Source organism: Lepidochelys kempii, chromosome 1 (assembly GCF_965140285.1).
Source record: "Lepidochelys kempii isolate rLepKem1 chromosome 1, rLepKem1.hap1, whole genome shotgun sequence".
NCBI lineage: Eukaryota > Metazoa > Chordata > Testudines > Cheloniidae > Lepidochelys > Lepidochelys kempii.
In genome coordinates, this window is record NC_136380.1 from 34,933,678 (window position 1) to 34,958,526 (window position 24,849).

The 24,849-nt window shown below is 45.9% G+C and overlaps 1 protein-coding gene across 3 annotated transcripts in view; it reads right to left on the reverse strand.

Moving 5' to 3' along the window:
* Positions 1 to 11,170: 11,170 nt before the first annotated feature.
* Positions 11,171 to 24,849, reverse strand: part of PDGFD (platelet derived growth factor D) — a 187,721-nt gene continuing 174,042 nt past the window's right edge. For 2 of the 3 annotated variants that reach the window (XM_073338478.2, XM_073338469.2), the window contains exon 7: positions 11,171 to 14,249. In XM_073338478.2, coding sequence (XP_073194579.2) covers positions 14,115 to 14,249 — 135 coding nt within the window. In that variant the 3' untranslated portion in view covers positions 11,171 to 14,114. The remainder of the gene's footprint in view (positions 14,250 to 24,849) is intronic. The other variant, XM_073338486.2, reaches the window with a different exon arrangement.

A 24,849-nucleotide genomic window follows, 5' to 3' on the forward strand; every position in this document is an offset into this window, starting at 1 on the left:
CCACATTAGTACTCTAGAGTTCAGAGTGGGGGAGGAACCTTGACAGAGCCATTGATCACTACCCGTTGAGCCCGACAATCTAGCTGGCCCTTGAGCTCCTGGCTGAGGAGGCTAGCCCCCAGCCCCTCCCCCACTGTCCTCCCTCCCCCACAGCCTCAGCTCCCTGTGCTGCCAGTGCTCGGGGCAGTGTGGCTGGCTCCTGCTGGGCCATGTGGCTGCGAGCTCCTGCCGCTCTGAGCAGCACAGTAAGGGGGCGGGAATGTGTGTGTGTGGGGGGGGTTGGATAAGGGGCAAGGGGTTCCAGGGGGCAGTCAGAGGACAGGGAGCAGGGGGTGGTTGGATGGGGTGGAGGTTCTGCGGGGGCGGTCAGGGGACGGGGAACAGGGGCGTTGGATAGGCGTGGGATCCTGGGAGGCATGTTAGAGGGCGGGGGTGTGGATAGGGGCCAGGGCAGTCAGGAGACATGGAGCAGGTGGGGTCCCGGGAGGGGAATGGTTAGGGGCGGCGGGTCCCAGCAGGGGGAAGTCAGGGGACAAGGACCGGGGGGGTTGGATCGGTCAGCAGTTCTGAGGGAGGCAATCAGGGGGCGGGAAGTAGGAGGGGGCGAATATGGACAGGGGCCAGGCTGTTTGGGGAGGCACAGCCTTCCCTACCCAGCCCTCCATGCAGTTTTGCAACCCCAATGTGGCCCTCAGGCCAAAAAGTTTGCTCACCCCTGATCTATGTGAAGTATGGCATCTATGTGAAGTATGGCATCTCTATTATTGTGGTGAGGCTTAGGATAAAAGATGGGAGGTGACCTGAGGAGGTCACCTTGGGTGTGAACTTTGGGAGTAACCTGTGAGTAATCTTGTCATGAAAGAAGACTGTTAAAGGGGAGTGTGCCATATGTGCCGCCATCTCCCCTATTCTTCTTGCCTAGGTGAATGTGACCAGAAATGCGTCTTCATTGATAGGCATATGAGTGAACAAGTGGCCTTAGGTTCAAAGGGCAGTCAACTCAGGCTCTTTAAAACTAAGTTCAGGTCCCATGTTGGGGTGGGATGTCTGGGTTGGGGAAAGAGGTTTGCTATGCCCTTGAACCTCTCTGTAGTTAGGTGTGAGAAAACTGAATTTCCCTCTATTTGATGATAGAAAATCACTTTGGCCACCAGGTATACTTTGAGCAAACTGAGAGATAGTCCTGACTTCTTGAGAGTCAGTATGTAGTCTAACACCATGGGGAGAGCATCAGATGCCGAGGTAATGTGCCTGAAATTGCACCAAATCTGAAATCTGGCCCACTTTTGTAGGTAAGTATCACAGGTAGCCTATTTCCTACTATGTAGTAATACCTCCTGCACCTCCTCAGAGCAGGGGCTCTCTATGTTCTGGAACCATGAAGAAGCAAGGTCTTGAGCCAGAGTATCCATAGGTTGGGATGGAGAGTGCACCCTTCGTTTTGTGAGAGGAAGTAAGGAGTGGGATGAAGAAGGATCGGTGGACACAGTGCCAGCCATGACAGGTATGGGTACCACATCTGTCTCGGCCAGGTGAGAGCAATAAGTATGAAGTTTGCTTTTTCTCTTTTTAATTTTAACAGGAACTTCAGCAGCAGAGGGAATGGGGGAAAGGTGTATAGAAGGCCCTCGTCTCATGGAAGAAGGAGGGCCTCCCCTAGGGAGTGCTGTCTGAGGCCGGCCCTGGAGCAATAGCATGGGCGTTTCTTGTTCGGATAAGTGGTGAATAAGTCTATCGTTGGTGTTCTCCATTGAGAGAATATGCTGTGGAGTACTACTGGGTTCATATCCCACTCATGGTTGTGGGAGAAATTGTGACTGAGATTGTCCACTGTTGTGTTATGCATTCGTGGTAGATAGGTCGCTGATATTAGAACTTTGTGGGAAATGCACCAATTCCAGAGCTTTATGCTTCTGTGCAGATGGAGGATGATCTGGCGCCTCCCTGATGATTTATATAGTACATATACATGATGGTGTCTGTTATGACTTTCGTGTGTGTACCTTTGATCAGTGGGGAAAGTGAGTGCAAGCATTCATGACCACTCTGAGTTCAAGGAGGTTGATGTGGTGAGTCGCCTCCGCAGGTGACCACTTGCCCTGAGTCGTGAGGTTGTTGAGATGTGCACTCCAACCTATGAGAGATGCATCAATAATGAGAAGTAATGTCAGAGGGAGGGCTGTGTGAACGGGACCCCAATGCAAATATTTTCTGGGTCTTTCCACCAGTCCAAGGAGAGTTTGACCCTGGAAGGCATCAAGAGAGGTTTGTCTAATGTGTTTTTGTTCAACCAGTAAATTAAGCTGAACCAAGTCTGCAGGCACCTCATGTGAAGTCTGGAATGAGATATTACAAATGTGCCAGCTGCCATGTGCCCCACAAGCTGGATGCAATGTCTGGCCAACATTTGAGGGCTGGTTTGCACTGTCTCTATAAGTGCTGACAGGCTGTGAAAGCTGTACTGTGGAAGGAGCACTCTGACTTGCAGTGAGTCAAGATCAGCCCCTATAAACTCCAAGCATTGTACCAGAGTTAATGGGTTGATTTTTGGACGTTGATTTGCAGGCCCAGTTTTGTGAAAACATCCATAGTTCTGTGGGTGGCTCACAGAGCTTCTTTGAAGGAGCAGGCCCTGAGGAGACAGTCATCTAAGTATGGGTAGATCAAGATCCCCTGAGTCATAGGTGGGCCATTACCATGGATTGAACCTTGGAGAATTCTCTGGGGGCAGATGAGAGGCCAAAATGGAGTACTCTGTACTAGTAATGGTTCTGACCCAAAGGAACTCTGGAAGAATCATATGTGGAAATATGCATCCTGGAGGTTGAGGGGTGAGAACCAGTCTCCCTGTTCCAGAGATGAAATAATTGCTGCTATTGTGACCATCTTGAATTTCTTCAGTGCTCTAAGATCCAGTATGGTTCTCCAACCTCCCTTTGTCTCAGGGATCAGAAACTATTGACAGTAAAATGCTTTGCCTTGGAGATGCAGTGGTACAGGTTCTATGACTCCTAGGGGGAGAAGGTGATCTCCTGTCATAGCAGTCTCTTGTGAGAAGGGTCCCTGGGAGGGACAGGGAAGACGGGGAGGCAGGTGAAGTGCTCATTAGTCTCAAGTCAGAACACAGGGGTTGGGGCAGAGCGCATGTGCGAGCCAAATGGACACTGCTACCAAAGATCTCTGATCAGAAGCACAAGGACACACATAAACCTACAGTGGCACACCCATAGGGATACTATTTGAAGAAGGTGTGATTATTATGGCTGTTCCAGGCTGTGGTACTCCAAGCTTCTTAGGTACTCAGTAGCATGCCAGGGCTCATAGGCAACTGCTGAGGGTGCTTCAGCTGGTAGGCCCTGAAGGTGCTTGTCCTGGTGAATCCCAATAATCATTCAGACAAAGTAAAAAGCTGTTTTATTAGGGTTGGCAGGAAACAGAAAGGTGGCAATTACCCCCAGTTACATTTCAAAGCCAAATAAAACATAGGGAAATTATCCAATATAGGGTTTAGGCTTCTCAGGCCTACTGTCTGGGGTGCCTTCTGCACTCTAGGCCTTTAAAATCATAGATTAGGGTTGGAAGAGCCCTCAGAAGGTCATCTAGTCCAAACCCCTGCTCAAAGCAGGAGCAACCCCAGCTAAAGCATCCCAGCCAGGGCTTTGTCAAGTTGGGCCTTAAAAACCTCTAAGGATGGAGATTCTACCACCTCCCTAGGTAACCCATTCCAGTGCTTCACCACCCTCCTAGTGAAATAATATTTCCTAAAATCCAACCTAGACTTCCTTTTATTAAAGGTAAATAGGTAATTCAGATTTGAACAGAGAACGGCTACTAGGATGATAAGAGGAATGGAGAACCTCCCTCACAAGACAAAACTTAAAGAGCTCGGCTTGTTTAGCATAACCAAACGAAGGCTGAGGGGAGATATGACTGCTCTCTATAAATAAATCAGAGGGATAAACACCAGGGAGTGAGCAGAGTTATTTAATTTAAAGGCCAATGTTAGCAAAAGAACAAATGGATATAAACTGGCCATCAACAAGTTCAGGCTTGAAATTTGATGAAGTCCACCAGAGGCGTGAGTTCTGGAACAGCCTTCTGAGGGGAGCAGTGGGGGTAAGGGGAGAAAGCCTAACTTGGTTCAAGACTTAGCTTGATAAATTTGTGGAGAGGATGGTAATGATGAAGTTACCTACAACGGGTATGAGCAAATATCTCCACTGATGGGTGATGGGACACTATATGAGGAGGGCTCCGAGTTACTACAGAGAATTCTTTCCTATGTGGTCTGGCTGGAGAGTTTCGCCCACATACTTGGGATCTAACTGATTGCTACATTTGGGGTTAGGAAGGAATTTTCCCCAGGTCAGATCGGCAGACACCCTGCATTTTGTGGCCATCCTCTGCAGTGTGGGGCATGGGTCACTTGCTAGTTTGAACTAGAATAAATGGTGTATTCTCTGAACCTTGAAGTCTTTAAATCTAGAAATGAGCCCTACAGTAACTCAGCCAGCGGGTTATGGGCCTAATGCAGGAGTGGTGGATGAGGTTCTGTGGCCTGTGATATACAGGCGGTCAGACTAGATGAGTATGATGGTCCCTTCTGGACTTGAAGTCTATGAATTAGTTGAGGACCCTGAGCAGAGAATCCTGGATAGGACAGTGGTCACTGCTCTTCAGAGGAGTCGAAGGAGCCGTTGGAGTCTGCCCAGAACAACTCTGCCTGAAGATGTGAGGCAATGAGTGATAAGAAACAGGCCCACAGTTGCAGAGCAACCCCATGTTGAGCATCCTCCTCCTTGTCTGGTGGATGGCCACCTCCTCCTACTATTGGTCAGGGCAGGAGTGTGACTTGTATCAGTGACCTACAGTGTCACAGGTCAGTGGGTTGATGGGAATGACAGTTTTCTGCTTAGCCAATTCACCACAAGTGCAAGTTATAGGTTGATTTTCATTTTGCCAGCTTGTATGTGTTAATGAGCAGCTGAAATGGCCCTGTGTAAAAAGTATCAGAGGGCTAGCCATGTTAATCTGTACACACAAAAACAACGAGGAGTCTGGTGGCACCGGGTGGCTTTGGACTAGGTGACCTCCTGAGGTCCCTTCCAATCCTAATATTCTATGATTCTAAAGACTAAGCTTTATTTGGGCATAAACTTTCATGGGTAAAAAAGTCCACTTCTTCAGATGCATGGAGTGAAAATTACAGATAAAGTGGATTTTTCCCACAAAAGCTTATGCCCAAATAAATCTGTTAGTCTTTAAGGTGCCAGCGGACTCCTCGTTGTTCCTAAGTACAAAGATAACAACATGTGTCAAAAGTTGAAAGCAAACTGTTGTGTGCCTGAAACGTTAGCAAACATATGCCAAAATAATTCACACATCCAAGTTAACCTCCTTATACTTAGTCACTGCTTTCTGGGCTACAGGCTCAACATCTATAGTTTGGCAGGCAAAGGGAAGAACAGAAGTTTTAATCCTTGATAAAGTTTTTGTTACATACAGTGTTAACGTGTCTGTTGGACAAATGTACCTATGTCTGCAGATAAAATAAAAGGTGTACTTCCCATGGGAAGGAGCCCAGTACAATAGGATAGTGAGAGCACGACCCAGAAACTAATCTTTAGTTGTGCCTTGAATTAGCTTTATGTGGAAAGATTTACTGAGGACTATTTCAATGAATAAACTTGATGACTTAGTCTGGGTTTTCAAGTCCAAAGTTTTTAGATATGTGCTAGATGCATATATGAATAAAGCTAATTTGCTTACCTTTTTGTGTACAGGCTTTAATTTGGACCCAGGGGTCTTCATTTAGATTTAATAGCAAGCAGTCCTTCACATAAACCTACATGGTTTTATCTTGATTTAATAACCATAAGTTTAATTGGAATTCAGATGTAGTTTAATTGAGTAAAATACAGTATTTTGCTTATGTGTATTTTAATGAATATTGAAATGATGACTTCTGAACTATTGCTAGCATATGTTTCCTGAGGGAATGTGAATCCGTGTTTGACCTTTTGAAAGAAATTAGTGGCAGAATCTGAGTCTTGGTGGTTATAAGTAAAGGTTACCATGAATGTCATCTGTATATTACAACCAAATGGCTTAGATTAGGTCTCTTTGGTATTTGGTACACTCAGAGATCTACTCCATATTTTAGGAATACTCTCAGTGTTCCATAGAGTGTGTTCCATATTTTAGGTACTCTCAGAGATCTACTCCATATTTTAGGGAATGCTCTTATAAGTCTGCTCTTGAGTGTGTTCCATATCTTAGACTCTGACTTTAGAGAATCTGCTTTCCCAGGATTTAGCATGAGAACCACTTTCTAAAAGCTGAGAAGTCCTGAAAGAACTTTTTTGAAAGCCTTTCTTAGATGAAAATATTAATAACTACTGGAAGTTCGGTGCCTAAATACCTTTGAGGAGCTGGGCCCAGGAGACTAATTTTGCCAAGCAGGTTCCATTAGGTTAGTGGATCAGGCACCTACCACGCAGGTAAGAGGAAAAAAATCATCCTTTCAGAAAGTTTAGTCCCTGGATATCCTCATCACCACCCCATGTTCATCCCCCTCACCCTTATCACTGCTCCTTGAATTTGGGTAAAATTGGTTGTGCTGTGGGAGGGCTTTAGACTTTTTAACTCCTGAAAAATCCAAAAACAACAGCAGACTAGATGACCTACGGCCTGATCTTGCCCCATTGAAGCCATTGACAAAACACCTATTGACCTCAGTGGGAGCAAAATCTAGCCCATGTCAGAGCTTTCTCTATTTCTAATTTCTATGGTTCAGTTCAACAAAGCAAACTCTGTTCCTTCTCCTATGCACCGTGTCCTGGACTGCTTCTCAATATTGAAACACAATGTGAAGAGCAGTAATAAAGAACCAGTAAATACTCAAAGCCTGGATATCAACCAAAATTCTTTATTTGACATATTTTTCAGAGGAAAATGGGCACAGTTGCCATGGAAAACATGGCAGCTTAATTATACTTGTCACAACCGGCCATCCCAAATTCATAGTTTGTAGAAGGTATAGCCTACAAGGACTGGCTGCTTGATGTTCTGAATTGCTAACATTTGCTCTGCGACTTCTCTATTAGCGGACATGCAGCTTTGTGAATATAGTGTTTCCAATTTTTTTTAAGGTGCTGACACGACTGAAGTGTGTTACATACCAGTGCTTCACCCTTGCAGGAAGAATACTGCACTGTTTCTTTGTACGGTACATGAGATAACTTTCATTTTGCCAAGATGGAGATAGACATCCCATGTCACCAAACCAATTATTTTTAAGTATTCAGTTCTTTGTATAATAATCTTGAAACCCAAATTCTTTCAACTGAACAGTAAAGCCTTCTTTGGCTTAGAACTTGGAATACCTAGTACAATAGGCTTGTGCTGTGTAATTAGTTCCATTATATCTGTACTGCAGTAACTTTATTTGAGCACTATGTCTATAAATAAGGTGTTTTCCGAAAACTCCATTTCCAACAGCATATCTGCCAGCTACAAGTGAATTTCAGAAAAACGCAGAATTTCTCTGGTTCCCAAAGTTAATTTGTCTTCAGAGTCTAAACATTCCTTTTCTACTATTGATGGCCACATATTAGCTGCTTTGGAATTTCCATTTGCCAGAGAAGTCTTTGCAAGAAAATGCAGGCTCTAATTTGCATTTTAAACACTTAAGGCAGATTTTGAAGGAATGTCAATAACCAGATAAATTATAAATGTTCTGTGTCCTAGCATATTTGAACAGGATTGTCAATAAACAAAGTTGTATTTCCTAGATTAAGAGATCACAATACTAATTTCTGCATATTCATTAACTGCTGCATTGAAGTCCCTAAGAGACTACTCACAAATTGGGCATCTGTTGAATTAGCATTGCAGCACTATAACTGAGGAAGTACACATTCCCTAAGAGAGCAAGAAAAATATTAAGGGCATTTGTATGATGCTATTGTATCACAGGATTTTGAATGTATATTAAGTTGACTGAAAGAATACTGCATGTTCTAAATGAAGCTAGATGCAGCATTTTCAAAAAATGGTTAGTTTTCCAAAAGGACATCAGTTACAAAATGAACATAGATACCATACACTGTGTCAGCTGAATAGAAATATAACTGCTTGGCCTGGTGTAGAATATTTATAAAAGCATTGTTACATACATACGTACAAGGACAATCTGATAAAGTTAGAGAGTGTATCCATTATGTAACAATGTAAGGACAGAGTTACATGCCATCCTTGTACACTGGGCAGCTGTTGTTCAGTTTCAGACAAGCTGAGGGACACTATGCATTTGTGAAGGGCAAATATTTTCTCTAAGTCCAATTAACATTTGTGACGAAGTGGGACTGTTCTTAATGTTTCCTCTGAATACTGTAGGGGTGCCTCAGTTTCCCCTAGGCATTTCTTAAGTCTCTAGGTGGTGGGATAAGGGGGTGTAATTGTGAAAGCAAAGGACCAGTGTACATAAATGGCTGACACTCTGTCTCCTGGCAACTGATGGCCTGGGCCCTTCCCCCCTGCAGGTGAGAGCTAAAGCGTTGGAGAACAAAGGAATCAGGTGACCTCCAGGCCCGGGAAAGGGACAAAGCCCAGAGGTGGAGGGGCTGAAATGAGTTTCAGTTTGGGGCTGGCTGGGGACATGGAGTGAAGTGCAGACATGGTTGTCTGGCTCACTGCCCCCCAAAATGGACCCAGCTGAGAGGTCCTGTTCTCTGTACCTACAAGCTCTGTTTTAGACAAATGTTCCTGTCATCTAATAAACTCTGTTGTACTGGCTGGCTGAGATGTCACGTCTGACTGTGACATTGGGGTGCAGGACCCTCTGGCTTCCCCAGGACCCCGCCTGGGTGGACTCGCTGTGGGAAGCGCAAGGAGGGGCAGAGGATGCTGAATGCTCTGAGGTCAGACCCAGGAAGGTGGAAGCCGTGTGAGCTTCTTGCCCTGAAGACAGTCTGCTCCAAGAGAGGAGACTTCACCAGAGTCCTGACTGGCTTTGTGTAGGGAGCAGTTCCAGAGCATTGCCTGGGGACTCCGTGACACCATTGCTTTAGTTCATTGTAGACCAGGAATAACCCCCCTTTTAGGAAATGGTTCTAGTTTTGGATGGTTGTGTTGAAAAAGAGGAAGCATGATTCCCTTCTTGAACGAGGATGCCTGAAAATAAGGGTTTAATTATGCAACCCTTGCTCATGTGGGTAGTTCTGTCTCATGCACCTCGTTCCAGTGAAGTCAATGGAGATACTTAAGTGAATAAGGGCTACTTGTGTGAGCAAGGGCTGCTGGATTGGATTGTAGAATTGTAGGCCAGTATCTTTATTAGATAATGCTATAGTTACAAGCTGCAGAATTAATTTGGCAAAATCCTGGTGCCCTTAATCAGCGTTTGCCCTCAAACACTGGAGTTTGCCTGAGTAAGGGTTTAGTACAAACCAAATAAAGGTCTCAGTGCTACACCCACATCTACTAATATTGGGGGTTCATGTAGCAATTTTCAGTAACTGAACATTGTTAAATTGGTTGTTTGACATTGAACTATATGCAGAAGGACAGCTTATGTGCATTTGCGTCTAGTAGGGGTAGGGTTGCCAAGCGTCCGGTTTTCGATTGGAACACCCAGTTGAAAAGGGACCCTGGTGGCTCCAGTCAGCACTGTTGACTGGACCACTCAAAGCCCAGTTGGTAGTGCAGCAGGACTAAGGCAGGCTCCCTGCCTGCCCTGGCTCCGCGTGGCTCCTGGAAGTGGATGGCATCCGGCTCTTAGGTGCAGGGGTGGCCACAGGGGCTCCGCATGCTGCCCCCATCCTGAGCACCGGCTCTGCAGCTCCCATTGATTGGGAACCACGGCCAATGGGAACTGCAGGAGCAGCACCTCTGGATGCACCAGTGCGAAGAGCCTCCTGGTGCTCCGCCTAGGAGCCGGACATGATGGCTGCTTCCAAGAGCCACCTGAGGTAAGTGCCACCAGCAGCTCATACGCCGAATGCCCTCCTGCACCCCAGCCCCTGCCCCAGGTCAGAACCCCTCCTGCACCCAAACTCCCTCCCAGAGCCCACACCCCTCACCCCCTGCCACACCCCAACCCCCTGCCCTGGCCCTGAGCCCCCTCCCACACCCTAACTCCCTCACAGAGCCCATACCCTGCACTCCCTCCCGTACCCCAACCCCCTGGCCAAGCCCTGAGTCCCCTCCTGGACCCTGAACCCCCTCATTTCTGGCCGCACCCTGGAGCCTGCGCTACCAGCTGGAATCCTCACCTCCCACACCGAACCCTCTGCCTCAGGTCAGAACCCCCTTCCGCACCTTAACTCCCTCCCAGAACCCACAACCCACATTCCTGCCCACACCAACCTCCTGTCCCAGCCCTGAGCCCCCTCCCACACCCAAACTCCCTCCCAGAGTTCACACCCCAACCCCCTGCCTCAGCCTGGAGCCCCCTCCCACACCCAGAACCCCTCATTTCTGGTCCCCACCCTGGAGCCCACACCCCCAGCTAGAGCCCTCACCCCCTCCTGTACCCCAACCTGGTGAAAGTGAGTGAGGGTTTGGAAAAGCAAGGATGGAGGGAGGGGGGATGGGGGAGGGGTGTGGCCTCAGAGAAGTGGCGGTCAGTTTTGTGCAATTAGAAAGTTAGCAACTCTAAGTGAGGGACAGGGGTGCAAAGGTTTTAAGGAGCTTTCCCTCTTTACCCTCCTCAGGCACAAATTAGGCACAGCTATGGCCTCGAGAACATGCTCACTTCTAGGACCCCCAGGGGCTCCAGTCAACCCAAAGAAGGGCAGGGAACTATTGGGGAGGCAGTGGGTCCATGGCTCTGCTGGCCCGCTGCGGTGAGGACAACGTGCTGGATCATTCCAACAAGGCATGTCACACCTTCCCTCATGTCCCAAGGACTCCTGAAGCTCCTCATGGGAATCACTCCTGAAGGCACTAGCTGAGATCACTCCATCCTCTCTGGGTCAAACAGTCAAAAACATCTTGTGTTATTGACCTCAAGTTAATCTGTGCACCTTTTAATTATGCTCCCAAAAATCACTCCAAATTGCTTCTTTCAAAAGCAGTATTTATTTTTCATCAAGAAAAAAAAGAAAAATATTATATATTGAATGCGGTAGAAAAGCCTTTCTATAAAAGCTGCATTTAACTGATAACAATATATATATAAATTGCACTTGAGAAAGTACGATCTATCCTAGAAGATTACACAAAATAAAAAAGTAGTGAGTTGCTTGAAATTATGGCTCTATTTATGGTTCCTTTGAAAATTGTATTTATATTTTGGGTTTCAAATTCCTTGGACCATTAAAAAAATCTAGCTGTTTTTTTTGTGTGTGAAGAAAGGTGATTTTTAAGTTAAAAATAATACATAATCAGTGTAGAAGCTATTACAAATGTAGAAGCTATTACAAAGTACAATGAAAGAAAAAATAAAGGAGAGAGAAACATGCCTCTTTGCATTTTCTGGCAATAAATAAAAAGCTAGGGTGTTTCTGCTGTTTGACTCTATCATGGGTTATTGCAGCTTGGATCATGGTTTATTAGAAGCTTTGTTTTGTTCAGTCACGCTACACATTATTCTCTTTACCACTTCAACACAAAGCACAAATTTGAATCCTATTTATTCTGCACTGGCCTGTGGCATGGAAACCATGATCTTCATAGCAAATGATGACAACTGGTAGCCATTTGCTCACTGATTCTCAATCAGTGCGAAGTGTAACAGGAGGGCTTTTTTTTCCACTTAATCCCCAGTTCAGCAAAGTAGTTAAACGAATGCCTAACGTTAAACTAGTAAGTAGTCCCACTGACGTCTCACACTAGATTCCTTCTTACTCAAATGCAAAGCTTCTGTGCTGAGCCCTGGCGTACCATTATTGCCTGCACTTAATTGGCTTTTGCAGTCTTTGGTTGGCACAGCTGAGAACTTAGTCAGATAAACTGGCAGAGCTTCCCAAAGGGTTGGGAATCAATGAATAAGACAAAGCAAAAAGTAACATGAAACCACGTGCTCATAAAAAAAATCCACAAACTGAAGACCAGGCCTGTTCCTGCCACAGCTCAGTCAGGAATGCCCAGTAAGGAGAGTGGTTGTACTGGTGTCAAATACAGATTTTTCCAAAATAAGTAAGATTGGCCACACTTCTTATTGAGCTAGAGACAGAAAAAGAATGAAGTTGCCTTTGAACAACCCTGACATAACTAATATATCTGGCAATCTTTGGTCTCAATGCTGTTCTTTAAAGTGAATTGCTTTGAAAAATGATGAATCACCTCCCATTTCAGTCTTCAAGTGCCTTTTAAAATAGACTTTTGGGAGCCAGAGAGGAAAAATTAATATAAATATATTTTTAAAATATCAAAACAAAAACATCTCAAATGTTCAACTAGAGTAGAGAAAGTAATACTCACAATATTTATAGGGTACGTTTCTGGAAAGGGTTGATAAAGTTATAAAAACAAAGATCAGGTAACGGATTTTACTTGATGAAGGAACTAATTCAGAACTTTAGGGCATTTTTTTTTAACTATAGCTCTGATTTTATTACTAAAACCCAATAGTTTAAAAGTTCTCAATATTATGTGATTGCATGTGCCAATTTCAGCTAATGTATGAAATACTATTGTAAGACTACTTCTCTCTTTCTGACAGACAAGAACACAGAGGCAACACACATAAAACAGAACAAATGCAGCTTTAGTATACTATTAAATAGAGATCCATGGCCATTAAATGTTCCACTCCATTTTCTCTATTACATTCACAATCAAAAGTTCAGTTCTCTTCCAGATCCAGATTTATACCTAGCATACTTTTTACACTGGACAACTTTCAGAGCAGTATCTCAGAGTGTTTAAAGCTAGTTTGGACAGCATTTCCCCCCATCCCCCCTTTTTTTTTAGTCAGAGCCCGTTGATATTTTAATAGGCATAGGAAGCTATGCTGTAGCTTTTAAGGTGCTTATTTTATCAAGAGGTGAATAATTCTTTTTGCGAAAATTAATGAATGCTGACAAATTTTTCAAAAGACAGGTGTGGCGTAATGAATTAATATGCCTCAGCAAAATGCAGTCCAAGAGATATTCAGTGCCAAGAGTTTGATCATGGCAAGATATACTACTAAAGTCAAACAACTAAGATTAGTGTATATACTGGCAAGGTTATAGTATTCCTTACTTTAAAAAATACAAACAAAACAACAGTGATATTTCATCTGTTCTCTAAAAGCTAGAACACTGAAGTTTTGTTTCCAACTTGAATATACATGCAAGAAGAGTGGGTATTTTCAGCAACCAAGATGTTCCGTTTTGACTGTCTACCTAGAAACACAGGGAAGAAGAAAATGTCCAAGGGCCCGATCCTGAGAAATTATACACAACTCTTACTAGGTGGCAGGACTTCAATGGGAAATGGTGGCACTCAGGTTCATATCCTTGTGCAAATCACCAGCTGATTTCAGTGTGTTGCTTGAATCCATCTGCACAATTTGACTTCACACTAGATTTATTTCATGTTGTTTTCTATTTGCCATGTGTGTGTTTCAAAGGAGCAAGGGGATGTTCCACCTAGGAGCTGGATTAAACTGGATAACCATTATGTATAAATATTGGATTGAATTCAGTCTTCATTTACATTCATGTAGCCCTACTGACTTCAGTGGAGTTGAGCAGGTATAAATGAGTGCAGAATTTGGATGTGGATGAGTTAGAGTGAGAGAGAGACAGGTATATAAGGTTAGCTCAAATATCTCAGTGGAACTTTCCACTGCCAGCAAGGGGATTTAGCTACACAGCTTTGATTACACTTCAGTGGGAACTGTGCGGTTAAGTCCCATAGTCAACTTTGAAAATCTCAACCGTCCCCATATATTGCTAAACTTAATTCTATATTCTTGGCTGCTAAAACACAAATCTATGATATACCTTTTTAGCTGCCATGGCACTAATCAATATAGCTATGCTGAAACACAGCATTCATTTTTGCTTATCGCAATGCAGGCTACTAGCAAAGTTTGCTTATCAGTGGAAGAATGTCCTTTGATGGCTCCTGCTTAAAATAAAAGGTCCTGTGAGCTGCAAATAGTGTGCTTTGTTCTGTTTTTATCGGGGTGGTCTTGAACTGCAAACACAATCACAGCGCTCATGATGCTCCAGTTGAATATCCACTAGGGCCATGTTGTTCTTGGTTCTGCCCTTCCTCCTGGGATGGCCTGACTCAGGGATGAATTTCAGCACCTGGAAACACAAAAGTTGTCAGAATGCTTCCAGTAACTTTAGAAAAAGTGTCTCTGTTCCTCTGGATGCACAAACGTACAGAACCTCCCATAGTTAGGAGACGACAGCCCAATGTGTTTCACTAGATGGTACCGCCTCACGTAGCTCTGCCTCGCTCCCCACTTCTGTGGGGTCATGCAGTTAAAGCAGAAGCTTCCAGAGTGGATCAAGCATCCAAGAGCAGCAGGGACTGCAGGGAGCAGACGTAAGGCAGGGAAAAACGCTTCAGAACCCATGGACACTAATGATTCCAGAAGAAATCAATTCTAAAAGTTGAACTCAGGACGTTATTTTCTGTCTGACAGTTGGTTGCTAGCTCTGAACGTCTGCTTCCCCGTTTCCCATGCGGTCATACTGCCTCTCATGCTCCTCTGTATTCTCCCTCCTTCTTCTCAGGAATTCACACATTCCTCTGCCTGACTTTGCTTTTTCCATTTCCTTCTTCCCCCAGCCCCCTTCTATCTTCCTTCTAATCCCATATATATACATACATACAGAGAGAGTGAGAATGAGCGAGAGAGAAAACACAAAGTTTGCTGGGTTTGAACTGCTTTCAAATACCAACTGCCTCTCTGTAAACAATACATCATAAAGGAAGTTTTACTGGGCCATGTTGCCATTTGAAACATTCAAGAACAGACTCCAATAGGCGTGTGGAGATTATTTCAGGGCTGAAAATGGACTGGAGCTTCAAAGATATTTTGAAACACACTTTTAAAATCAAATACAGCTGCTGGTGCTGAACCCACGATAAAAATTCTCTATTTAAAGAAGCCTTTAATCAAAACCCAACAATTTCAAATGATTGACATTTGCAAGATCACAGCAAGGTAGATTTACTTTTTCATTTTAGAGCAAATGAAGTGTATGCAGTGGGATGAGACCAGAGATCTGGGCAGTATTTACACTAACAGACCTCCTGGCAGCTTGGGGATTTTCCCTCTGTTTTGTATTAAGAAACATGAGCACAGTATATGCGCTTTGCTGATAAGAGGAGAAAAATGAATTGGCAGACACTTTCCCAGACAAGACAGGAAAGCAGTGTTTGAACAAAATGGAAATTGGGCTGCTTTACTAGCTGATCACAGAGCTGATGTTTCAAGCTTTCAGTCTAGCTTCCATCAAATAATCTTAGGTTCAGGTAAATACAGGAGAACTGAAAAGAATAAAATAGTAAGGCCAATTCTGGTGACCGCAGTCGTTGAAAGAAAACCCTTTACTCTGGCAATAAAACAGATTTTTAGGGTTTAGCTGGTCACTTCATAGAATCATAGAATCATAGAATATCAGGGTTGGAAGGGACCCCAGAAGGTCATCTAGTCCAACCCCCTGCTCGAAACTTCTTTAAAGGTGAGGTGCTATTCAATTAATTAGAATAATTCAAGGAAGGTAACTCCATGATACCACCCTTCCCTGCTTCTTGTTTTCATGACATCAATAGTATTTTTCATGTCCTGAATTTAAGGGTATAAAAAGGAGTAGAATATTCCAAAAGTGTTTGGTTTTGGACAGGTGAAAAATGTAATAAACTCCTGGTTTTCATGTCAATCTCTACTAAGCAAAGCAAGGCAGCTCAGCGTTTCCGATTATTTTCTCACAAAGCATGTATAACTACAGCCATGCCCGCTTCATCACATAAAAACACTGAATTAATCATGGCCATTAAACCATTACCCTAATAAAACAGAATCAGATAGAAAACTTAACCACTGAGCTGGATTTTGTGTTTAGTGGCGATATAAAAAAGGTTATTATAGCCTTGTAACCTTTTCCATACAAGTGACTTTGTTGCAGCACAGTAACATGCTACACAATTTATTTATTTTTGCTTTGTAGATGTATTCAAATGGCTCAAAGATTTCAAGGTCAGGTGACTCTCTGGCACCTGCATAGTTTTTCTCGGGTGGGAGGGGAAGACTGCTTGCCTGGTCTACCCTGCCAAAGGATCTTGCTCACTGAGCTTGTGTGGAATTAGGATACATTGAAAATATTTGAAGAAAAACAGAATGTTAATGAGAAGCAGGAGAAAAAAGTAATTCAGAAGGGAAAAACAAGCACTGTCTAAGCACTAGCTTCTGAGGCAATGACTTCTGATGTGGCCAAAAGATCAGCTGCTGGAAAAGGATTTAGGGGTCATAGTGGATAAGCAAGAGCTCCTGCAGTGCTGTGGAAAAACAGGCTAATGTGGTCCTTTGAAATATAAACAGGAAGTAATGAGTAGAAGTAGGGAGGTGATTATACCTCTGTATAGGGTATTGCTTTGACCAATATTGGAACACTGCATACAGTTCTGATGGCTGCATTTTTTAAAGACGTTGAAAAACTGGAAAGGATGCAGAAAAAAATGCTTCGAAGGTGGGAGAATATGTCTTGCAGTGACAGACTTAAAGAATTCAATCTGTTTAGTTTATGAAAAAGATTGAGAGGTTACATGCTTACAGTGTATAAATACCTTCATAAGGAGAAAATCCCGGGTACTTAAGCACTCTTTAATCTAGCAGAGAAATGCATAAACAAGAGCTAATGGCTGGAAGCTGAAGACAAATTTCCATTAAAAATTAGACACAATTTTTTAAAAGTGAGGATAATTAAACATTGGAACAAATGACCAAGGGAAGGATCCACTATCAAGGGCAGATTTCCATCTCTTGATGGCTTCAAATCAAGACCTGATGCCTTTCTGGAAACTTTTTTAGCCAGACACGGGTTATTGGGCTAGGTATAGGGGAAAATGGGTGGAATTTAAAGGTCTCTGATATACAGAAGGCCAGACTAGACAATATAATGAGCCCTTCTGTATTTAAACTCTATGACTCTATGAAAGCAATTCATAGCAATCACTTGCCACCAATAATAAAAGCAGTGGAAGCTGTAGTCTAAACAGGACTCAGGCATCTACGCCAGTGTCTAATCTAGCACTGACGCCCTACTTGCACTACAGTTTCTACTGGTGAAAGTATAGTGGGGGTGAGTTTTGATTATGGATTTCTTAGTGTAGACAAAGTAGCAGGGAAGAGCAATTCCTTCCACTGTGGGAATCGTTGGGTGAAATTCTATGACCAGTGCTACTTAAGAGATCAGACTAGAGGACCATAGTGGTCTCTTCTGGTCTTAAATCTATGAATGTCCTCTGAGGATAAACATAAATGTAGCCATATTCAATATCCCGCTAATATCTCATAGTTAAGCATGCCCGGTGCATGAATCTCACATTTGGGGAGGCTGTTCCTGAACGCTGGAAGCTCCCTAGAAGTGGGGTGTGCCACCGGACCAAGGCCCTGCCCCCTGCTCTGCGCCAAGGCCTGCCCCTGCATGCCCCCCCTGCTTGCCCCCCACCACTCACGTGTCTTCCCCTGCTGCCTGTGCCTCTCTTCGCCCCATCCCCAGCAGGGCCCCCAGCCCATCACCTGCACCTCTCTGCCTTCTCAGAGGGCAAAGAGGGCACAAATGGCAAGTGTGAGGGAGAGGGGTGCGTGGGGGAAGCGGCAGAGCAGAGTGAGCGGTGGGCAGGAGGGGATGAGGGGGAAAGTGGTGGAGAGGCCTGAGAGGCGGGCGGGGAAAGCGGCGGAGAAGCATGAGCGGCGGGCACGGGATGGGCCCCACAGGGGAAGCAGTGGAGAAGTGCGAGAGCCAGGCTGGCGGGGCACATGTGAAAGGGGAAGAGAAGCACGAGTGGTGGGTGGGAAGACCTCGGGGGAAGAGGCAGACTGGGGGTGGGAAGAGGAGCAGTGTGGGTGGGGCCATGGGGGAAGAGTGGAATGCGGGAGCGAGGTGGACTGCAGGTGGGGCCATGGCCCGGGCCCCTTTTCAGCGGTGGCGATCCAAAGGTGACAGGCCGGCGGCATGCCTCCAGAGGGAGGTGCACCGCATCCTGTTTGGGGAGGCTTAGTCCCCCCCACCCCCCCGAAGGCCTTTTATACCCACCACCCATGGTTAAGGCTAAGATTATATCAGGGAGGTCACGGAATCCGTGGATTCCAGAGACCTCCATCACATTTTCCACTTCAGCCCTGGGGCTTTCAGTCAGCTGGGGCCCTGGAGCTCTCAGCTGCCACAAGCAGTAGTGCCCCCAGCAGCTCCTAGCTGCCAGCCCCAGAGCTCCAAGCCATGGTAGGGGGTCCCTGCAGCTTCCAGCTGCCGTGGGATGCTGGAGGAGGACCCCGGCACTCTCAGCCAATGTGGGTGGGCCTTGGATCTCCGAGCCACCATGAGCGCCTGGGGGACCCCAGAGCCGCAGCAGTGGTGAGTGCTGGCCTCCCCCTCCCACCCCATTTTGTCACAATTATTTTTAGTAAAAGTCAGGGACAGGTCACGGGCTTCCATTAATTTTTTGTTTATTGCCCATGACCTGTCTCTGGCTTTTTTAAAATAAAACCGTAACAAAATCTTAGCCTTACTCATAGTTCACAGATGTTCACTTTAGTTCTAAAGGGTGAAAGAGAACACAGTTAATAGCACTTGCAAGAAGAGTGGCCGTGTCTAGCTACTAACACCCATTTGTTTTGTAATTGTATTGATGCTAACACTCTTCTGTGTTTCCACCCTCTCTCTGTACTATCACATCCACTCCCATGGCTTCAGCTACCATCTCTATAATGATAAAGGAAGGTTATTTACCTTATAGTAACTGGAATTCTTCGAGATGTGTGGTCCTTATGGGTATACACTGTGGATATGTATGCGCTCCATGCATACAGGACCACAAATTCTTCAACAGCAGTGTCCCTGGGTCCACACCTGCACCCTGTGCATCTTTGTGCTCCTGACAAACAGCCTCACCATGAAGCCTCACCACAGCTCTACCAAAGCACCACAGCTCTACTATGAATCCAAAGAGACCCTGAGCAGAGGGGAATGAGGGTGGATCGTGAATACCCACAGGGATCACACATCTCAGTGAACTCCAGTGCTCCTCCCCAGGGGTATTCGCTGTGGATGAGTCCCAAACAGCATCAGTTAGAAGGACGGTACAAGGAAACATCCTGCATCATGGACTGGAGGATCACTAAACCGAAGGGAGCAGCTCCAGCTGAAGCCTGAACTAGTGTGTAATGCCTAGTGAAGGTGTGAACGGAGGCCCAAGTTGCTGCTCTATATCACTCTGAGAGGCATCCCCTGCAGGGAAGCTACCGAGGCTGCTTCTGCTCTAATCAAGTGGGTCCCGACAGCCTGAGGAGGGCTTTCCATAAGATCATAACCAAAGAGGATACAGGTGGAAATCCACTGGGAAGAGACAGTCCTTGGGAAGAGACAGCTTCCCCTTTCATTCTTTCAGCAAGAGTGACAAGTAACCTTGGAGATTTCCAGAAAGGTTTTGTCTTGTGTAAGTAGAGGCCAGAGCCCTGTGTATGTCAAGTGAGTGGAGCTTCCTGTCCTTCAAGCTATGGTGAGGCTTTGGGTAGAATATGGGAAGGTGAACCATTTGGTTTAGGTGAAATTCAGAAGGCACCTTGCGGATGAATTTGGGGTGTAACCTTAAAGATATTTTATCTCTGTGAAAGACTATGCATGGAGGCTCTGCCATAAGGGCCCCAAGCTCACTTACTCTCCTAGCAGATGGGATTGCTGTCAGGAAGGCAACCTTCATATACAGGTGTAGAAGGGAGCAGGAGGCTCAGGCTATGTCCTCACAGCCGGCAGTAGTGAGCCTCTCAGCCCTGAGTGACAGACTCCGGCTCGTGGGGCTTGGGGTACTACGCTAAAAATGGCTGTGTAGACAGCACTTGAAGTTGTGGCTAAGGCTGGAGCTCAGGCTCTGAAGCTCACCCTAGGTGACTGAGCGATAACACCTACACAGCTATTTTTAGCATGGTAGCGTGAGCCCCATAAGCCCAAATCTGTCAACCCTGGGAGGTTGGCTGCTGCAGGCTGTGTAGACATATCCTAAGCATTCAAGTGGTCAGCTCATAAGAATGGGGAATAAAACAATATTCAGGTCCCTAACAGGGACAGGTTTAGATACAGGAAGGAATGGCTTATGACACCTTTCAGGCACTTCACAGTAGTGGGATGGGTGAACACAGAGACGTCCTCCACTGGACGATGGAAGGCATCAATAGCTGCCAAATGTATACTTAGGGACCGGATAGACAGGCCCAATATCTTCAACGAGAGAAGATATTCCAAATTTAGAGAGATTACTGATTCCTCAGGGCTGCTGACACCACAGGGAGAACCCATTTCACTTGGTGGCACAGCACTTCCTTGTAGAGGGTCTTTTGCTATTGTTAAGGATGCTCGTCCATCCAAAAAACATGCCACCAGATGGAGGGAAGCTGCACTGAGATGGACGGCCCTGCGACAGCAGGTGTTCTATTCTGAGACAGTAGGTGCGGGAACGACTGAAGGTGAATGCATGGGCGAGAGGCCAACTGTAGGAAGGTGGTGAACCTGAATTCTCGCAGCCACTAGAGAGCTATCAGGATCAGTGCTGCCTCATCCAACTTGATCTTCCCGAGGATGGGAGGTAGAAAGGGTATGGCAGGGAAGGTGTACCTTAACAAGTCTGACCATTGCATCAGGGAGGTGACCCTCTGATGCTGAAGCCTTGGGTGGCTTGGGAACAATATGCTTGGCACTTTTTGTTCTGCTGGTTTGCAAAGAGGTCTCAGGATGGGGTATCCCAGAGACAGAAAATGTACTACATTACTGATGGGTGGATTGTGTACTGCCAAAAGGATAGTCTGATGCCAGATGCACCAGTTTCACAGCTGGACCACTTCTCTGCAGAGTGGGGCAGACCTCTGTGGTACACAGTGGTCATGTCTGATCTGACTTGGACGTGTGTAGACCGATTAATGAGGAGGAATGCCTCGCATGCCTCGTGAACTGCTTGAAGCTTGAAAAGGTTGATATACAACATGCATGCCTGCAGAAACCAGGAACACTGAGCTGTATGATTGTCTAGATGTGCTCTCTATCCCAGCATGGTAGGCAACCACGATGAGAGTCTTTCAGGGGACGCCCCCCCCCCCCCCCGCCACTTTCTCCTTTCCACCAGGTAAGCGACAAAAGCACATTCGGGGGAAGAGAGACCTTTTTGTTCAAGGAGTCTCTGCTTGGAGCATAGACCATCCTAAGCCAGTTCTGAAAGCACTGTAAATGTAGCCTTGTAAATAGGGAGGTGGATGCGGACATATGGCCTAGCAGGGCCAGGCAGGACCAGGTTGTCGTCTGACGGCTGAGATGAAGCTGGGTAATGAGATCCCTCATAGCAAAGATCTGGTCTTGAGGTAAGCAAGCTCTTGCCCTGGTTGAGTTGAGATTCACTCCAAAAAATTCTATAACTTGTGTAAGGGTTAATGTAGACTTTTCTGCACTTACTTGCAGCCCCAGAGCATGAAAAAGTTCAAGTGAGGAGGTGTTCGCTGCTTGATATGACTGACCCATGAGAAGCCAATCATCCAGGTAGGGAAATATTAGGTTGCCTTGCTTGCGAAGTCATGCAGCCATCACAGCGAGTATGTTAGTAAAAACCCTTAGGCCCATCGAGAGGCACTGTACCAGAAGTGCTCTACACCCAAAGTGAACCACAGGACCCTCCTGTGACCTATGTAAATATCTAATTGAGAAAATACATGTCCTTCAAATCCAGGGCCACAAACCAATAGCCTTCATTCAGGGAGGGGATTATTGAGGCTTAAGTGGTCATCCCGAGACATTCAGCTATCCAAGGTGCAGGGTGGGGGTAAGGAAATATCTGGTGTCAAAGCCCTTCCTTCCCCCTTTGACGAGGGGGGGTACAGGCTGTATTGACCTCAGCTGTTTGTTTGAGAATCCTCTCATGAGGGGGGGGGTCTCTGAAAATAGATGGTGACTGGGGCTTTGGAGGGGGGTGGGAGACAGGGACTCTAGTGTGTAGCTGGTCAATATGATGTCCAAGACCCATGTGTCCAACTTGATAAGGTGCCACATCGAAAGAAAATGGGCTAGGCAGCCACCAAATGGGGAGAAGGTAACAGGTGTTACAGAGACTTATTGATAGCTCTTCGACCTCCCATCAAAATGCCTTCTTGGCTGGGGCTGAAGGGAGGAGGAGTGTGGTGCTGCATGTCTGCCATGCTGGACCCTCTGTCATTTTCTGGAGGGCTCAGAAGTCTTTGCCAGAAAAAATACTCAGGTGGTATCTAGGAGGAGGAAGCCTGAAATATTTTCTATGGGCTGCTGGGATATATATCCCCAGGGAGTGGGGGTAGCACGAGAGTCCTTGAGAGTATGCAAGGACACCTATTTTTTCACTAAAAATGTTGTCCTTGAAAGGGAGATCCTTTACCATCACCTGCACCTCCGTAAGGAACCCTGAGGCCTGCAACCATGAAGCTCATCTCACGTCTACTGAGGTAGCTCTAGAATGTGACACAGTGTTCACTGCACAAGGGACACTTGGATGGAAGATCTCGTGACCAGTTTTCGCTCGTCCACAATCATAGAATCATAGAATATCAGGGTTGGAAGGGACCTCAGGAGGTCATTTGTCCAACCCCCTGCTCAAAGCAGGGCCAATCCCCAACTAAATCATCCCAGCCTGGGCTTTGTCAAGCCTGACCTTAAAAACTTCTAAGGAAGGAGATTCCACCACCTCCCTAGGTAACGCATTCCAGTGTTTCACCACCCTCCGAGTGAAAAAGTTTTTCCTAATATCCAACCTAAACCTCCCCCACTGCAACTTGAGACCATTACTCCTTGTTCTGTCATCTGCTACCACTGAGAACAGTCTAGAGCCATCCTCTCTGGGACCCCCTTTCAGGTAGTTGAAAGAAGCTATCAAATCCCCCCTCATTCTTTTCTTCCGCAGACTAAACAATCCCAGTTCCCTCAGCCTCTCATCATAAGTCCTGTGTTCCAGTCCCCTAATCATTTTTGTTGCCCTCCGCTGGACTCTTTCCAATTTTTCCACATCCTTCTTGTAGTGTGGGGCCCAAAACTGGACACAGTACTCCATATGAGGCCTCACCAATGTTGAATAGAGGGGGACGATCACATCCCTTGATCTGCTGGCAATGCCCCTACAGATACATCCCAAAATGCCATTGGCCTTCTTGGCAACAAGGGCACACTGCTGACTCATATCCAGCTTCTCGTCCACTGTAACCCCTAGGTCCTTTTCCGCGGAACTGCTGCCTAGCCATTCGGTCCCTAGTCTGTAGCGGTGCATGGGATGCTTCCGTCCTAAGTGCACTCTGCACTTGTCCTTGTTGAACCTCATCAGATTTCTTTTGGACTGTATTCCTGTGGCAATTTATTAGGAAATTCCAACAGCTTGCTGTAGTTAATGAAGCTGTGCTTTGATATCAACACATGGTAATTTATTATGTGGAATAATAGGCTGGTCAAAGAGAAATTCTTTCTGCCAAAGAGATCCAATCTCTTGGTTTCCAGAGGGGTGGACCTGGGCTACTGCAGCCTACTCTGTTCTGTAACTGCCTGGACTACGACTGAGTTAAGACTAGGGTAGGAAAGCAAATATCCTGCTTCCTTGAAGGGAACTACATACTTTGTCTTGACTCTATTAGGGGTCAGGGTACAGGTAGCAGGCCTGTGCCAAACTGACTTAATGGACTCCATAATGGTCTCATTGATACAAAGGGCCACCTTAGAGGGAGGTTTGCCTGGAGGATGTCCAGGAGTATGTGGGTAGGATCCTGAACCTCCTCCAGTGGGATCTGAAGAGATTCAGTGATCCTCCTTGGGAGTTCATGGTACTGCTTGTAGTTGTGCAGAGGTGAGGGAGAGGCTGGTGTCATTACTTCATTCAGGGAGGACAAAGAACAAGCTCCTGGTGGATCCAGTGGTACCAGCTGTACGGTCTCCTCAATCAAAGGCTCCTGTGGGGACTCTGACTCCTCTCTGGAAAACCATTGCTAGGGGTGATGTACAGGGACCTCATACTCTGATGCCCCAAAATATGGATTCCAGAAGCCCTCATATGACCAGTGACTGAGGTCATAGGAATAGGGAAGTGGGACCCATTGGTTCCTTGGGCATTAGTGCAGCTTTGCGAGGTCATGACAACATCCAGGTAATTCTGGAAGCTCTGACTGGGCTAACAGTTCTTTACCAGATTGCTGGTGCCAGGTCATTTTTGTCTCACGAATAGGAGTTGGCAGGGTAAGTGGTATCACATGACCTGACTCCGACTGATCAGAGACAGGAGTTGGTGAGTGGTGCGCTGATGATGCCAGGGCCTCCACCAGATGGCTGGATCTTGGGACCAGGAATACCTAGTTGACAGAGTTGGGACATCGCTCAGAAGAACTGGATTCAAGAGGATCAGAGATTCTGGATCCATATATATTGCGGACCCTCAAGAAGAGTGTATCAAATGCTCACCATAGGAGAACTGGCAGGTGTCTTGAGTTTGACCAGATTCGCTGGTGCCCACGGTAGAAGCAGTGGACTTTTGCTGGATTGGTATTGCCAGTGTAGAGGGAGAACGTTCTCTTCTGTCTCTGCACAGTGCCAGAATTGAACCTGACCTCTCAGAGTGTGATTTCTGGGCATTAATAGCTCCTTGTACCATTGGTACTGGCCCTTCTCTCTGAGCTCCAGATGCACCCTGATC